Genomic DNA, 19,259 nt, shown 5'->3' with positions numbered 1-19,259 from the left:
AAGACCTGACCTTTAATGAGTAGGTGTACTTTAATGACATGCATTAAAGGTCTGCTACCAGGTGTATAATTACTACATTTCGGCATGGTCGAGCATAAACTATTTTAAAATACACACGTGTTAAAAAAAAAGGGGGGGGGGTAACTGAACTGAAGACAATAGGCCTACCCAAATAAAGAAAGACTATTGCCGAATTCGTACACGAGTATAAACATTATTTTTTGATTAGTTATTAGTTATCTTTACGTAGATTAATTTTAATGCCATAGTAAAATCGTTTTAAAACGAAGCCTAATATTTAACGATATTCAACGTTAATTCTGGAACCAAGGTCCCCTAATCATTCATTTTTCGGTAACAGGGATTTTGAAACGTGTATTTCATTTTCGTAAAAATGCTAGTATATACAGTCACGAAGCTCAATACGTAGTAAATATGCATCCATAGATAGTTGCTAACCACTAGGATCGCTACTATCGCCTCATTACAGACAATGCGAAATAGTACCGACATAGTTTATTGTTCCTAGCACCCTCACAACTCAAACTTCGTGACTGTATATATTAGACTGTGACCAATACCTTCTCTATAAACAACATATAATGATTTAATAAAAGAAGAACCACCATCAGATTTGAGACACATGCAGATCAACCGCATGAGGTGGACAGTGAAAAGAAACGGATCTATGAACCAACAATCCCGTTCTATAAAGATAAATATAGCCTGTCCCACATTGATGTAATATGTCTGATGGTGGGAGCACGAGGTACCATACCCTCCTTCTTTGCCAACAAATGTAAAAACCTGGGCCTAACACACAGCATTGCGAAAGAAACAGCCATTAGTGCCCTCAAAGGATCGGTTCAGATATTGAGAAATCATTTGTATGGGAGTGATAATTGAAATTTCAAGTTATCTTAACCGATGGCTGTTGATTGGTTTAGATATCAATGCCAATAAATCCGTACTATTATTTTTCTTGCGGTATATGACATTCAAATCATTCTAATCTATCTGATGATATTCTCCCCCCCCCCTTTCTTAACTGTAAATGAGCACAAACGCTACTTAGGTGTCAATTTTTCTGATATTTTGTATATTCGATTCCCTAACCGTTTGAAATGTATATCATTTTACCTTTTAGGTGCGTTTCCAAATTATATGTAATACACTTTGTCAGGTCTGGCAACCTTTTCATAAGTGAAGCTAAATTTATTTATTTATATATATTGTAACTATTACAGCAGGCCATGTTCATTCTTTTGATAAACAAGAGCAGTTCTGTACAAACCATTGCTTCGCTCTCTTCAACATTATGCAAGAGAGGTGATAGACTTTTCGAGGACGAAGCTGAAGAGCAAGTGATTAAGGTAACAACAGTGTTAGAAAAAGCAAATATTTGAGGAGAAAACAAGACAAGTGTAAATATATGGAACTGTGGAAAAGTTATCATGACACGAAACAAAAGCAGATAACGCGAGGACAAGATAATTCCTCAAAACAGCAGACATGACGTCTGAAAAATAAAACAAACGAGACCAGAGTGATAAATCAGGGAATTTAGAGCACTTGCAATACAAAGCCAGTTAAGGAATGGATATAGGAGTATAAAAGAAGGGAATAATGAAATGCTTGTAACTCTAAGAAGCAAACATAAGGTTGATTATGAGATTGGTGAAAAACAGGTCATACAAACAAGAAAGGTGCACTGGGAAATCTAACACGAGGATTATACGGCGTAAGACCGTGCAGTAAGCAAAAATACTGCATATATATTATTTTGATGTACCGAAGTACATATGATATTTCCATGCAGATATTCTGCGTCATCATACGATGAAAGAGTAATGGAACGGAGAAAAATTCTCTCCGGCGCCGGGATTTGAACTCGGGTTTTCAGCTCTACGTGCTGATGCTTTATCCACTAAGCCACACCGGATACAACTCCGACGCCGGTTAGAATCGTCTCAGATTAAGCTCCGTCTTAAATCGTATGATGACGCAGAATATCTGCATGGAAATATCATATGTACTTCGGTACATTAAAATAATATATATGATATGCGTAAATCACTTCGTGATTTAAGACGGCGCTTATTCCGTCGGATCCCGGCCAACTAGTCACTCATATCGAGTGCACCTTAGCACATGTGTGGACTTCGGTCCCGCGTTCATAGACATCTATGACGTAGTGCAGAGGGCGGCCACTAGAGGGAACCCAAGAGTTGGAGCTTATTCTGAGACGATTCTAACCGGCGTCGGAGTTGTATCCGGTGTGGCTTAGTGGATAAAGCATCAGGACGTAGAGCTGAAAACCCGGGTTCAAATCCCGGCGCCGGAGAGAGTTTTTCTCCGTTCCATTACTCTTTCATTGTAAAAATACTGCAGCAAACACAATCTCCAGCACGATATTCCAAGTCTGTGTAGGTGATACCAACAATATGAAGGAGAAATAATAACTCATGTGCTGTTAGGATATAGGATATTAGTAACATATGAGTAGAATATATTGTTAGACGTAAGAATGTATGGAAATTAATGAATTAGCTACATATGCAAGGAAATGGGAGAAGCTACCTAAAGATTGGTACCTGTATACTCCAAAACTTGTTTTGATCAGTGATTTCAACATCATAGATAGAGCTCACTGGTTATGATCATAGATACTGTCATTGTGTTACAGGAGTTTATAGACCCAGAAACAAAATTTGGGCCACCTGAATTTTCCAAGTTCCAGTTACAACATACTGCGCAAGTGCGCATGCGCAGTATGTTACAACTGGAACTGAAAATTCAGCTGGCGCACATTTTGTTTCTGGGTCTGTACATACGGGCATCATAAAGGCAACAATAACGTCACGACTTGGCCAATTACTGATGTAATCCATCCAGTGTTGCCATTTTTAGCGATAAGTCGCTAAATCTAGGGAATTTTGAATCAGTCTCGGCGACAAATTATGTAAAATGCGATTAGCGACTTTTCTGCTGATTTTTATATTCTTCCACTTTTTCTTTCTTTTAAGTTAAAACATCCAACTGAAGTCATGCACTTCTTACTTTTAGAAGAGGCATGGGTGCATGACTGAGTCGTTTAATGATTCATACGTGAAAGCCCTGATCTCATATATTTGGGATCAGTGATCAGGGGTGAAAGATGCTGATTCAATGATTCTTACGGGTTAGGTCTCTCTCAATGCTACTGCTCCAACATCCATAAACGGCGGAAACTTTGATTGTCACGTGACGAGTCGTGAGCTCCAGCTAATTCTTGGTTCTTCCTCGCAGCGCGGAGATTTTCCACTCCGAACCGACCAGAGGCAGTTGAGTTTTGGAATTTTGTGAAGAAGGTTCGTGTGAAGCAAATGAGACTGCAGTTTTTGGTGGTTTTAATATATTTTAATATACAGTATAAGATTTAAAAAATGTTAGGTTTAAAAAAAAATTGTGGTCAAACGCTTGGGTGAAAATTTCCACACTTACAATTTGTCAGAAATTGAAGTGTCAATGATTGGATCAAATGCAGTGTATTCACAATCAGCTGTTCCCACATCTTCCACTTCAACATCAAATCCGTCAACAATACTACCACACTCCGCACAAGAGGGTGACGACGACGAAATTATATTTTTCTCCGCATATGTATCTTTTACTTATTTTTAATTAGTTATATTTATTATTAATTTTTAGCGACATTTCTGGGGATTTTTTAACAAACTTTGGAGAGATTTAGCTACTTTTTGTTGAAAAGTTAGCGAGATTGTAGGGTGATATGTTGGCAACAGTGAATTCATCTCAGTTGATAGAAATGTAATAAAGAAGATAACCGAAATATTCCTGAAATACATGCAAATGGCGCAAATAGCCATAGTAGTTGATGCGTCGTAGCTTTTCCAAGAGCACCGAAGACAGTATTGGTGTCGATGCTTTTCAGAGTTCCAATCTGAGAGGATAAAAAGAAAGGAGGGAGTACTCCAAAGCAAATATGCTTGAAATCGGTGCGACGGATATGACGTCAAACTACACCTTTTACTCCCCATAATCCACCGCGAAATACCGCCAATTGCCAAATATTAAATTGCTACTGTCGGTTTTGGTCATACATAAACGGATTAGAAAGAATGTGGAGGTAACAGGACTACTAGCAGATTATTATATCAATATATATTTCACTGTATATTTATTAAAAGTGTTATGGTTGTGACACGGACTGAACATTTCATTTCCTCATTCTTTCTCTTATCAAGAAGGATGTTGGCATTCCTTCATATGTTAAAGCATAGGGGGACATGTCAACGGATATATTCTACAGTTGAGCCGAACAGAATATTAGCTTATTTATAAAAAAAAAAAAATAATACCTGCTGAACTTGACTACACTTTTGAAATATTCACAACAACACGAAACAATTTGTAATCGTAATAATATGAACAAAACAGCTGATAAACACACCGGAAAAAGAGATGAACTGTGGGTAATTTGGCGGCCATACTAGTACACCTTTTTGGTTCCACCATTTCAAGTTTATGGCCCGGGGTTGGTTCCAATTAACAACATATTGCGCATGCAGAATTTTTGTACTGTTACGGAGAAACAGTGGAACAATGGCAGAAGATAATTGAAGTAGTCTAGGAAAACCTCTACCATCACCGTCTTAATTAACCATAAATTACCCTTAAACTTTTAGGAATATGAACTTTACACCCTCAACTAGGAAGGCCAATGCCTTGGAGCAAATTTCAAGGTAATGTAAATACTGCAAGAAGAACCACAATGCAATATATAAGCGGATTATCGTCCCTAACTACTGAGAACACATCCGCATATCATTATGGTAGGTGTCAGTGACTGTGTTCATGATAAGCCTCAGTGTAAACAGTCTGTATTTGTACGGGAGTGCTAATTTCTTACGCAATTGCCCTCTGACTGCAACTTGTACTATGCCCAGCTTTATCAGGTACAGACAGGAGGAAGCTATAAATTTTTCTTGTCTGTGTGTACTCTGGACTATTGTTGACTTCACAGCAGCTTCACTAAAATTAGCCCAGACAGTTTCTCGTTTTTTGTGAGTTACTCAGACTCTGGATAACAAATTTACGGAATCTGATTGCAGGTTCAATATTGACGATTGACAGAATAAATTCTCATAACAATAATAATAATAATAATTATTATTATTATTGTATGTTATTTTACTTTATTCTCGGCGAGTTCCATTTTTCGGTTGTAGGCCTATCTAGTACAGACGTGGACAAACTATTAGACTAAAACGTTTTCTTGGAAACATAATGTAATTCGTCATATCAACTATCAGTATAATTAACAGAGTCTCTGTTGTTGTAAATATGATTGTTTGCATCTTCTGGTATATTTTTCCAATGGTTAAGTATATTTTTTCTGGCTATGTTGGTACTACTGGTGTTTTAATTATATACTGCAGAAGATATTCTCCGATGGCCTGCAAGAAGACCGGACATGAACGAAATTGAAAATCTGTGATCTACACTGAAGAAGAAAGTGAACAAAAAGAGGCTTACAACAAAACATAGACTCATTTAAGCACTGTTTGATATCTGGCTAAATGATATTCAAAGAAAGTGTCAAACTTTGGTTTCCAGCATCCCTGATGTTAATAAAGAATAAGGAGATGTTCACAAAATACTAGTAACCTCCAGACTCAATTTTCTGTTCATTATTTCTGTGAAAAATACATTTTTGTTCATTATTTCTACCGATAAATACAGCTTCGTTGCATATATAATTAATTTAGTCTAATAATTTGTCCACGTCTGTAGATCGACTCCAGCTCTTACACCCAGCTTTCTCAGAAGCAACTGACAGCATTATTCTCTTCTACAGCAGTTCCGAAAGTGGTTTCTAAATTTGCAGTGCCTTGTAGTACCCATAATTTTATCGATCTTGGTATTTTGACAGATAATGTACCAGTCTTTTTGGGTTTATAACTGAAATATCCACTTATAAATGATCCGGTTTCTTCTTCACACAAGCATTCCGTTACTTACAGCTGGAAGGTTATTATATTTCAGATATTTTTCAGCCTTCTAGGACACCTGATCCTCTGATTGAGGTTCTGGCTGATATGTATATCTATTATCAAGCAGTACATCTCACTTGGTATGTGTCAGAGGAAGAACAATTTGTTTGTATGCATCTTAAGTCTGACTAGTGTAATATGTAGCTAGTTGGCGATGTATGCAATCGAGGGAGAAAGGAAGTGGCCAGCCTACCCCATTATCTCCTGGCCTAGTAGCCTCATAAATGGTGACTTCTTCGTATCACTTTTGAGGTTTAGATCTGTCTTCGGACAGTTGACTAAACAACTAGGACAGAAGTTCTGTTAGCACAGTATAGCAACACCAATCAGTTTCTATGATTTCTTAGCTGAATTGTGAATTACATTATTCGGATTATTAGCTGTGTGAATCTGCTGGTCACACAGCTCGCATTGATAGACTATGATACCACTTTACGTATATCAGAGACCTTGAAAGCCCGACATATCTGTCAATAGAGATATTTAATCATTTACAATATCCGTTGTTCGTATATATATTCTTTGCCTGTATAGGGTGTACTTGATGGAGATGGAGTCTGTTGTCTTGAAGAAATCTGAACACTATTTTTTTTTCTCTCTCGCTGTTATTTATACTTCCTTTAACATCTTTGGTCATATCGCGAGTTAATCTTTTGGGTGAAATCCGAAGGCCTGTGTACTATTGTTGAGACTGGTTCTATTGTTGTGAACTAGATGGCGACTGCAGCGAATAGGGATTATAAAGAATGGACACTGAGCGAATTTTCCTGTGTTTTGTTTCTCTGTGCGGCAGCGTTTAGTTCCACTTTCAAGCGTTAGAGGTTAGTGTAATCGAGCATACGCTAAGATAATAATTGAGAATAGAGTTGAGACACAGGATCCAAACATCGCCTACCTTATTGCATAATCCAGTAACGCTTTGCTTCAAATAAATTCAAGTTAACAGCTTTTCCTTATTTCTCAGTGACAAACTAGTTGTAATAATAATATTTTATATTTCAGATATCATAAATTATATTATAAAATAATATAATACATTATAAAATTAAGTATCGAATTCGTTTAATATTTGTATATAATATAATATAGGTATATGGTTTTACTTCTCGTAAGAGTTTTGTTGTTCCATTTTCAGCGCTATCAAATCATTACATATTTTAATTGTTGTTGGGGTCAACGTCTCAACTCTCATTATAAAGGAACTCTAGAGTCTAGACATTACATTTAATGACGGATTTATTATTTTATGGATCCAATTTATTTTATTTGAGTACATAATGTACCTAGATGTATTAATTATATGTGTTATATTTCCGCTTTGTCGACTGCTAGCTGGTGTGATGTCAGCGCCAACTCTAGGGAGAAAGCAGAATCTCACGCTTTAGCTGGCTTGAAGGTCATTGAAATCAGTTCGGCTACATCAGAGGTACCGACGCGATGTGTCCATTCTTTATAATCCCTATTCGCTGGCGACTGTATATATGTATTACTGATTTATTATGAATATCATTTCGGTGATGAATGAAGCCGATGATATTCAGGGATGTTGTGGCTCGAATTTTCTGACATTTGCCGACCGGGAATCGAACCCGGGCCCTCTACGTAAGAGACCAGCATGCTGACCCCTACACCACAGAGGTGGTCTATTATTATTATTATTATTATTATTATTATTATTATTATTATTATTATTGTGAACAGCTTTAAGTTGCAGAAATAATAAGATTAACCAAGAATGAACCACATTTTAGGATTACTTCTAGTAAGATTATGGTGCTTGCAAAGCTTCTTGTGATTGATGTGAGCAGAACTAAATATTGTTGTCCTATGGACTGATTCTCAACTGGAAAGTCTGCGGTCCTCTGAGACATCGTTTGAAACTTCTTGAGACTTGCTTTCATTGCAGCAATAGCAATAACTTCGATTTCGAGAACACACCTACGGCCACCAGTTTCTGACATGCTAAGAGATTCACTTTTTCAAACATGCTATATTAAAAGTGTTTATAATATTATCGATTTGTAATTCGGAATTCTTCGAACACCATATTCATGACGTGAACAGTAATCTGTTAGTTTCACAATTTTCCGCATACATTTCGCTCGCTGCTTTGCAGTGAACACTATTTTGTTTATTAAACTGTTACTAAATGATAATCCTATTTCTTTTGTTCGTAAAAAAATGATGCATGTCTCCTGTATTGTAATATAATATTAAAAGTAAAGTAACGTTTGCATCATTTCTCATTTAATTTTCTATTGAGATTTTATTTTCTCTTTCCAAACGGAACAGACTATATACTCGTATTTGAAAGAACGAGACGAGATGGGAAAAGTACTAATTAGAGCATCGTTACAACTAAATATCCCAAATGACCTGAAACATCTGAAGGTGAACAAACAAACTGTTTCCAGGCTCTGCTGAGCAGTAACAAAACATTTCCAGGAAGTAATTACAGTATGTATTTTTAAGACCTTCCCCTCATCTGTATTCTTTCTACATAAATGTCTGTTTATACACAGGTCTACAATAATTGCGATGACTGTTTTGTGCACCTCCCAACCGAGAATTCAACAGGTAATGGACTTAATTGTCAATATTGAAGACAAGCCGGAGGAAACGTGCATTATCATCATCATCATAATCACTATTATTATTATTATTATTATTATTATTATTATTATTATTACTAGCCGTACCCGTGCGCTCCGCTGCACCCGTTGGAAATAAATATAAAGTAATTATTACATAATTAAAATAGGACATTTGATCCAAGGAACATTCATGTTTGATAGAAAGATAATTCGTTTATTATGTTACTTAATTTAAATTGTATTAAAGAAAATTAAAATGCGATCATTTTGATCCAGAGACCACTCATTTGGTCATAAAAATTATTTTAGGAAATACAGAAAACGAATGTACAGAACAGCCTATCAAGTTTTCTGTGCCTAAGAAGCTATTTTAATCTTACCTGTCCTCAATTCACTCAGAAGTTACTGTGATAACATTATAGCATTATGTCCATCTAGAGAAACTACACTTTCCAATGGTGAATTAATAATTAATTATACAAATCGGTTAATTTAGCTTCCGATATTACTTCACACAAACACAGAAACATTTTCTGTAGGCTATGTTTCATAGCTTTCGATTGTTGTTGTCCAAGGCCCCTTATAGACGAAGTCATTTGTTTTTATTTCATTACACCGCCTTAGATGGCGTTGTTATTGTAATTTTGAAACTCATTTATCTCATTAAATATCAGTCCTATCAAAATTTTTCAAGGAATAAAATTTATCGCAAATTATTTTGAAGAAATTTTTGTTATGTAACATTTTTCACAAAAATCAATAATAAGCGAGATATTTCGATTTATTTAATTCAGGCCCCCTTACAACCCCCCTCTTAAATAATGTATTTTGAATGCCATATAGCCTAAAATGTAAGTTACAACGAACTTAATTTATATTCCGATTTTCATCGAAATCCGTTCAGCCATTATCGCATGAAAAGGTAACAAACATACAGACAGACAGACATACAAACAAAAATTTCAAAAAAGCGATTTTCGGTTTCAGGGTGGTTAATTATATATGTTAGGCCCAATTATTTTTGGAAAATCGAAAATTACCAGAAAAATTTATTATTAGTATAGATTATTATTGTTATTATTATTATTATTATTATTATTATTATTATATTACTATTACTATTATTATTACGGAGAAGGAAAAGTAAGATAAAAGAAAAGAAAATAAGTTCATAGCAATGGTGATGGTGGATGAAAAGATTAAAAAAATTTAGACACTTTAATAAATTTCATTTTTATGTGCTGAAAATCTTTAAAATACGGTATACTTACTTACTTACTGGCTTTTAAGGAACCCGGAGGTTCATTGCCGCCCTCACATAAGCCCGCCATTGGTCCCTATCCTGAGCAAGATTAATCCAGTCTCTATCATCATATCCCACCTCCCTCAAATCCATTTTAATATCTTCCCACCTACGTCTCGGCCTCTCCAAAGGTCTTTTTCCCTCCGGCGTCCCAACTAACACTCTATATGCATTTCTGGATTCGCCCATACGTGCTACATGCCCTGCCCATCTCAAATGTCTGGATTTAATGTTCCTAATTATGTCAGGTGAAGAATACAATGCGTGCAGTTCTGTGTTGTGTAACTTTCTCCATTCTGCTGTAACTTCATCCCTCTTAGCCCCAAATATTTTCCTAAGAACCTTATTCTCAAACACCCTTAATCTCTGTTCCTCTCTCAAAGTGAGAGTCCAAGTTTCACAACCATGCAGAACAACCGGTAATATAACTGTTTTATAAATTCTAACTTTCAGATTTTTTGACAGAAGACGGTATACCTAGTAAAATTTAAAAATATTTTGTTTTATTCTTTTATATGACCGTAAGTTATTTTTCCTTCTTTGTAACCTCATGATAACGTTTGACTAGAACGAAATTCTGAAGATATTTTGACTTGGTTTGTGCCTGCTCGTCGCTATTGTCCTTCCAGGCTGCAGAGCTGGGATGCGGACAGCATATTATGCTGGGTAAAAGAAAGAGTGACTTGGTGTCGTGGAAGAAATGCTCTAAGGCCTGGTTGCAGAAAAGCCGACCAGATATGGTCAACGATCAAAGAGGGTTTAATTGACCATCAGTTATATTTTTGTTGCTGAAAAAACAATCAGTATTTGATCCGAATCCGTCTTACATCAGATTTGATCAACAGATTTTTGCTGATTAGTGACTGATCATGATCATTGATCAAGTGTAAGTTGTGCATAATGAAGTTATAATAATTTATACAGAAATTAGTTAAAGTACGTAGTTATATTGTTCTAAAATGACCTAATAGATTCTTCTAATGAAGAAATTTTCAAACAATATGAAGAAATATTAGGTAAATATCCATAAGCAAGGCTGAAGTCATATGGTGAATGATATGATTTCCGACCAGGATAGAAATATTTTGTCTTTTTTTTTTTCCTGCTTCACCGAAACACCATCCATCTTATTTTATATTACATTCATGAAGTCTCTACAGTGTTTAATAAGAAGACCATTATTATTATTATTATTATTATTATTATTATTATTATTATTATTATTATATCAGTATTACGTTTTTAGTTCGATTCATTTTTTTTACTTTATTCTGTACTCTATACAGATGGAATCCGCCGGTTTTACTTTTATAAAAACAACAAAACGGCAAAGCATTAATTTGTTTTCTTGATCAGCGCCCACTCGATGCATTCGTTTCTTCCCTCTTAAACAGCATCAGGTAAGCCGTGGTTACTAAACAGCGCTGATGCTAAATGCATTTCTTTCTCCAATCAACAATTAGTAAATGGATACAAGTTTATTGGAGATTTACTTTCGTGCAAGGCAAGAACAAACAAATAAATCAGACATGAAATGATTGATAAGGGACTGATTTGATTTGCATTTCTGCAACAGGGCCTTACTAACAGATGGATACCACATATGTTATCAAAATTTAATGAAAATACGGACTCCATTTCTCACTGCCAGCAACACTAATTTATTCAATATATTGTCTTTAAAAGAATGTTGTGCAACTCTTCCAATCTCTTTCCTGCATTGAAAAATCCATCATCCCAACTCTACTCGCTACTGAGAACAGATGGAAATAACGAGAGCGCCGAGTCGCAGGTGTTTGGGGATTTTCCAATCATCCACTTACAAGCGCCGGGTACATCCCGCCCACCTTCTACACAATTCTTAGTTACGTTGAGAGCTGTACCTGTTGAGGACTTCGTCTGTAACGTCAGACTTCTCGAAATCCAGGATCTCCTCAAAGCTGCGGACGTACCAGTCGTTCACCAGGTTGACACTTGGCATACGTAACAGGTTGTCAGGCAGCAAGTGGATCTCCTTCATTATGTTGGCAAGCCTGACGGGAAGCTCTTTCCTCAGGAACACGAAAGATTTGCGTTGACATGCGCTAAGTCCTGAAAAGATGAAAAACAATCAACTTGTAGATTTAATTGCTGTATTGCTGTGTTGAAACAAGTTTATTACATTACTGTTTGCTGACGATAAGACGTGGTAACTAATATTTTATGCTCGACCATGCCGAAATGTAGTAATTATACACCTGGTAGCAGCCTTTAAAGGACCTCATTAAAGTACACCTATTCATTAAAGTTCAGGTTTTCCACCAATCAGAAAGCACCATTGTAGCAATATGAAAGCGCAAGTATCGATTATTCTCGGATATGCAATCGAAAGACAACTAGCGAAACGTCACGGAGGCTGGAAATCCAATACTGTCGGAGAAGGTTATGTTCTGTTACTATAATAATTAGCGTTAATTGTAAATAATATTCAAATAAATTCAATTTGTCATCTCGTTTTTCAATGTCTAAATCAATTTCCAGGTTATATCAAGATTAATATTCATTTTACTCTCTAGATTATATCAAAGTCAATGTCGACATTGTTCCTCGTATAAAATCAATACTTTCGCGTCTGCGCACATCTCACAATTTAAGAGATATTGCACAAGGTCAGTTCCGCTCCTCAGTCAGATAAGAATAACATGAATACTTACGAATAATTTCAAGTTAGAAATATGGTCGAGCATAAAAAGTCGTATGAAACTCGACTATAATGGTAATTAAGACGCTCGTTGAAAATTATGAAACTCGCTTGCGCTCGTTTCGTAAACATACTCGCGTCTTAATTACTACCATTATAGGCTCGTTGCATAATGTACTATTATAGAACAGTTTATTTCTATTAGATACTGTACAACATTTTTAATATACACATTTCTAAAGATAAAACAAAATTAACAACTTTCTGAGGAAAAAGAGTCAGCAGATTACAAACAGCAATGAACAAAATTCGTTTGAATGCGTTAGTAATTTAAAATTTGTGAAGTAATTTTTCTATTTACGGAAAAAAAAAAAAAAAAAAAAAAAAAAAAAAAAAAGGCAGGCATAGTAAAACCTCTCCTTACGGATACTTCCAAGATACGGACACTTCTCAAATACAGACAGATTTTTGTCCCGAATTAAGCAATATGGAAGTAATGATGCACTCAAGTCTCGTTTACTGATACGGACAGCTGTTTCACAATATTAAAGCTTGCTTTACCTCTTGGCTATAGGCAAAACTTGGGTTTCAGGGCCTAATATGTTACGAAAACAGAAAATTTAGTTTTGAGGACTATAGTAACGTATCAAGGATACAATTTGCAACCGTTTCTTAAAATCAGGATTTATTACTAATGAAAACGAAGTCGAGTTACAAGATGATCACACTTCAGAAGTGCAGGAATCGATCCAAAGGCTTCTGAACCAGGGAGGACATGAGAATATTGAAGCCAGTGAATACATCTTGATTGATAGCAGTGTAGACATCGAGAAAAAATTATTGAATGTTAAGGCCCATTCACAATGAAAATTAAACATAACCGTAACATAAACACAGAAGTTTGCGCCCAGGCTACCAAATGGGATCATTCACAATGATTCACATAAGCATTGACATAAACATTACCGTAAGACGTTAACATGAAAGTTTGCAAACTCCACACTTTCATGCTAAAGGCCCATTCACAATGAAAACGCAAACGTTACCTCAACGTTAGCGCAAGACATAAAGACGTGATACCATTCACAGTGAAAACGTAAGCGTTAACGCTAGAACTTAGCACGGCCTCCTATAATTAACGTGGAAAGGTTATGTGTAGACACTGCCTACTGGATTATCTGATGAAAAGTCGTCTATATATTACGAAACTATAGACATTGCAACAAATTACATAAGTGACCATTCATCTGTACAATTTATGTTCATGCAAGTTGCATTGCCTATATAATACGTCTCTTCTCATAAACACAACGCTGTTCTTGATACAAAGTAAATAATGTTTCATCAAATCATTCCGTAGCAAATGAAAATTATTTACTTGGAACGTTCTGAAGCAGGATTTGATGAAAAATGCGGTTTGTAGAAACAGCCAACGGATGGTGTTAGTAAAAAAAGCGCTCTGCGATCGTGTTTTGTTTCAAAATAACATAAATGCTAGCACAAACTTTTCTTACGTTTATGTTAGCGTTTGCACTTACGTATTTCATTGTGAATGCTTTCATTAAATAACATGAGCCCAAGATCTTGCGTTTATGTTGCGCTTGCGTTTAATTTTCATTGTGAATGGGCCTTCATGCTTACGTGATTTGCAAACAGAACGCAATCGTGGAGCGCTGAAGTATACGACAGAATATGAGGAAATGGAGTCGTTGTTATGTTTCCATGGTTACCAAGTATGTTTGTGGTTATGTTTATGTTCCCATCGTGAATGATGGTATGACTTCTTGATTTTACCGTAATTAAGTTAACGCTTACGTTATGTTTAATTTTCATTGTGAATGAGCCTTAAGTGAGACTGTGAAGGATGTACAAGCAACAGAACTAATATCTAACGAGTGTATTGAGAGTAAGGGGAAAGGTTGAAAAGATGACGTTTGAGTTCTCAAAATTCAATGAAAACTATAAATCAACTTTGGAGGAATTGATTAAATTTGCTAGGTACTAATCGCAGCGATGCTGAAGTTTATTTATACCTACGCAAACTTATTATTTTTTTTTGTGTTTATCTCTAACGCTCATTTTAAAATATTTTTCTTGCATTCTTCTAACCATACAATCGATATCATCTCTCTCTCTCGTCCAATATCACCTGACGGTCTACAAAGTTGAGAGCACAGATATGATTATCTTTAACGGGAATTCCTACTCCTCGGCATTCTCTTCTCCAAAGAGTCGGTGCTTTTTATAAATATATCTTAAATAAAGTTCAAAATCTTTGATAGTTTTAAATCCCCGTGTAAGATTATTGCGAATTTTTTTATTTTGCTGAATACTTTGTATATAATGATCATATGACGAGAATGAGAGTCACTTTGTTTCCGGATTCCACACGTTTGAAACATTTTTTATACTGATACGTTATCATCGGCTCTTTGTAGATAGGAAAAACATGAAATTTAAGTAAGCTAGTCTATCTCCACATACAAAACAATTATACAGGAAAGCAGTTACATAAAGCAAAAATCTTAAGTGTTGGTGAATCAAGTGAACAAGTGAACGACTTAGATTGCGCAAGCACAGATCCTTTTAAAGACTTCAAGAATAAATTAAACACATTTCAAACTCTATGAGTCACCATTAGAATAAATCTAAAAGGGAAAGCTAGTATTCCCAGTACAGTGTTCTCAGATTCTACGAGGTAATGGCAGTTGCTACTCTATGTCGTTGAATGCTGTACACCAACTACAAAAAAATCGTGTTGCAAATTGCAGGAATTAAATTCCTAAGATGAATAGCAGGGTAGAAAATAACAGACAGTATTAAAAATGAAATCACAAACAGCTGAGATTTTTCAACCTACTTGAGAAGATATATGAACATCAGAGAAATTATAGTCGCGGCGCTGTTAACCCCGGCGTGACTCCTCCTCTTTGCTTACGTCTTAGGAAGCCAAGGCTCTATAAAGTCTAGGTAGGTGGTATCGTTCGCCATTTTTGCTCTTTCGTTGCCGAGCTACCAGACGAGGGATCTATTTGCCACACCGTTAAACATTATCATGTCGTAGCACTGTAACGCAGAAAAATTAAACTGAGCATTGTTGCAGATGTTCAAGTTTCATCGGTAAAGTCAGTCTCAAAATAAAATGTACTATATCAATGACTTCGTTGTAAATTAAAAAATGAGTTGTAAAGAGACTTCCTGGATGGCATAAATTTTATTTTTCAATTCCAAAATTTCGCCACACACTCCATGGGGGTGCGCGACACACCGGTTGGAAACCACTGCTCTATAGTAGTACTGTAGTAGTAGTAATATAAATGCAACACATAGAATCAGCTTATGTTTCACATACTGTATTTACATGATGATTGACTATTATATTCATCTTACACAAGTTGAAAAAGATACCGTCTTAACTACTGTACCTAATGGAAATTTATTTGTATTATGTCTCTGACAGATGATATATGGTCTGTCACCTTCACACCAATTTTCATAGAAATAGTTTACCAGACGTTGCAGATATTTCAATGACAAGATGACGAAACAACTCGACGATTCCTTTGGTAAACATCCTTTTATAAAAACCTATTATCAATTACGAGAAGGTATTGTTACAATCCGCACGATGGGGTTGAGTTTTTCCATGCTGAACAACTGAGACCTAACACATGAAGTGCTCTTCACAGTCGAGGTTCGATCCCAGCCACCTGACCTTGTCTCCAAAGCGCTCAATTACAGCGTTAACAATATAATGAGGGATCATCAGCAGATCTGTGAACTGCGCACATGATCTGTGTCAGAGGTTTGCAAAGAGTGGGGCGCGCCTCCCTGGAGGAGTGCCAGCGAGTTTAAACAAGGTACCATTTGTTTGCATGAGAGTCTACGAAGAAATGCAGTGTTTTAAATTCTGTGTTTTGGAGAAAAGAGCCTGTTACACAATCATGAGAATTCTCAGTTACTCATTCGGGATTAATTAGTAAACAGCGTGCCTCTCATTCTGTAATCCATCAACAATCCATCAACAAGCTGGTACACGTTTAATATATATATACTTACTTACTGGCTTTTAAGGAACCCGGAGGTTCATTGCCGCCCTCACATAAGCCCGCCATCGGTCCCTATCCTGAGCAAGATTAATCCAGTCTCTACCCATATCCCACCTCCCTCAAATCCATTTTAATATTATCCTCCCACCTACGTCTCGGCCTCCCCAAAGGTCTTTTTCCCTCCGGCCTCCCAACTAACACTCTATATGCATTTCTGGATTCGCCCATACGTGCTACATGTCCTGCCCATCTCAAACGTCTGGATTTTATGTTCCTAATTATGTCAGGTGAAGAATACAATGCGTGCAGCTCTGCGTTGTGTAACTTTCTCCATTCTCCTGTAACTTCATCCCTCTTAGCCCCAAATATTTTCCTAAGAACCTTATTCTCAAAAACCCTCAATCTCTGTTCCTCTCTCAAAGTTTCACAACCATACAGGACAACCGGTAATATAACTGTTTTATAAATTCTATATAATATATATATATATATATATATATATATATATATATATACACCGTGTAGGTCTACATAAAATAATTTAACACAAATACACAACAAATAACTTTGAAACTAATCAACATATTTTTATTCGGTTTGCTTTGTAAGATTAACTTAAGTTGGAAGTTTAGTTCTACAGTTACGAAGATCTTGTTGCTCTGATGTCACACCGATAAGTTGAGTAAAATCGTTCAATTAATACCCTACTGGCAGGCTTTGTGTTAAATATATCTTTATTGCACACATCAATACTTGTAATGTCAAGCGGTGTTGTCACATTTTTTTTGTAAAGATTATCCCTAGTTACAATAATTTTTATACAGACATCAATATACTGTAGAATAACTCTTCTCGGGTTCTCAGCCAGATGAGTTGGAGATTTGCTTCCAAGCTTTCGATGGCTAGCTCTGCCATCTTCTTCAGGGACTGAAGTGATGTGGGACGAAAAGTCGAAAAAGTCGAAAAAGAGAGGAGAATTGGGAGGACAAATTTAAAAGGTACGCAAAACGCATTCTTGCAAGGGTTTGGGGGCTGTAAGAAACTAAATATGTGAGCTCCAAGCCCGTTGGCCACTATCTCCTGATTGGCTACCGCTTCCACCAACCAGAATGTGCCTGACGGTCGAGACTAGGAACTAGCTTCTGATTGGTCCGCAGCGGGAAGCCCTACTATTGCATATATACCGGCTAGACATGGTCCCACATCACCTAAGGCGTTAAGACAAATGTCGGGATGAGCCCTAAGAGAAATGGGCCACGGACCTATATGCCCTTCCCCATAAGCCCCCCTTTTTCTAACAAACAACTTAAAGCCCTAGTTCAGAGTAGATAAATTATGAAATACATGTGCAACGTCACGCATGTCGCAATGCGAAAGGACAGTGAACCTTTCAATTTGCAGATTCAGAATTCACGGCGTCTCTAGTGGCGGTCTTCACCTGCCTTGTCATCGAACAACAGACGACAGAGTCTTCTCGACCCCTTCTGCACTGCGAAATGACAGTTCACTTCAATATGCAGATCTAAACCAGCTATCTCCTCGTCCCGTCCCGTGATAATTTTGATCACATTTCCGTCCCCCTCGCGTATGTGGTACCTAAGAGGTTACGTCCATTTTCGGTTTTCCCCTTCAAAATTTTCTAGAGCTCCTTCAGTGGAGCAGCGTAACCCGGAGTGAGACTAGTGGCCAACAGGCTTGGAGCTCACATATTTAGTTTCTTACAGCCCCCAACCCCTTGCAAGGACGCGTTTTGCGTACCTTTTAAATTTTTTTCCTCCATATTCTCCTCTCTTTTTCGATTTTCGTCCCACATCACTTCATTCCCTGAAGAAGATGGCAGAACTAGCCATCGAAAGCTTGGAAGCAAATCTCCAACTCACCTGGCTGAGAACCCGAGAAAAGTTATTCTACATCAAACGCCGGGAAAGCCTCAAGTCATACATCAATATACTGATTTCTACCAGTACCATCCACTGAGAAAAAAAAAAAAAGCTATAAGATGACTTAATTAAAACTGAAATTAAAATACTCATACTAACCTTTTTTGTCATCAACAGGAGATATAACAATATTGTTTTAGGCTCCACCTGGAGTAGATATCGGTGCGTCAATTAAAAAAATGCTAATATATCATTGGCAGACGTATGTTACCATTCTTTGCGATTGGAGCGGCATCTCAGATAAATAAATTTAATATTTTAAAATTACTTTTCAGAACGAAAAGCTACATTTGATCAGATCAAACTTATTCACATTTGAAGGACAAAACTAAAATTCTTTGAATCATTTATTATCATGACACACTGGTCTCTTAAACTGACTGACCATATTGGAAATTAAATCAATGACTTTCCCAAAATACGCTATGAAATGTTTCATATAAAATAATTTTTATCTCGAAAGGAAGCAAAAAACGAGCAAAATTATTGTATTAAACGTTTTGTTTGCAATATCTCAAAGAATAACCCCCTGAAATGGATGATAGGCTATAATGACATTACTTACGGTCTGTGTAAGAGGTAATGCAATATTATATTTAGTGTTGTCATGCTTTCGTTTTGTTGTTGTGTTCAAGTA

General features: G+C 36.4%; 1 protein-coding gene across 2 annotated transcripts in view; it reads right to left on the bottom strand.

Moving 5' to 3' along the window:
• Pdk (pyruvate dehydrogenase kinase) overlaps positions 1–19,259 on the bottom strand; it is a 231,264-nt gene that overhangs the window by 54,547 nt on the left and 157,458 nt on the right. For both annotated transcript variants that reach the window (XM_069836358.1, XM_069836359.1), the window contains exon 2: positions 11,837–12,044. In XM_069836358.1, coding sequence (XP_069692459.1) covers positions 11,837–12,044 — 208 coding nt within the window. The remainder of the gene's footprint in view (positions 1–11,836; positions 12,045–19,259) is intronic.

This window comes from Periplaneta americana, chromosome 9, assembly GCF_040183065.1.
Source record: "Periplaneta americana isolate PAMFEO1 chromosome 9, P.americana_PAMFEO1_priV1, whole genome shotgun sequence".
Classification (NCBI taxonomy): Eukaryota; Metazoa; Arthropoda; class Insecta; order Blattodea; family Blattidae; genus Periplaneta; species Periplaneta americana.
The sequence above is the reverse complement of the archived record's forward strand: the minus strand, read 5'-3'. Positions and strand labels throughout refer to the sequence as shown.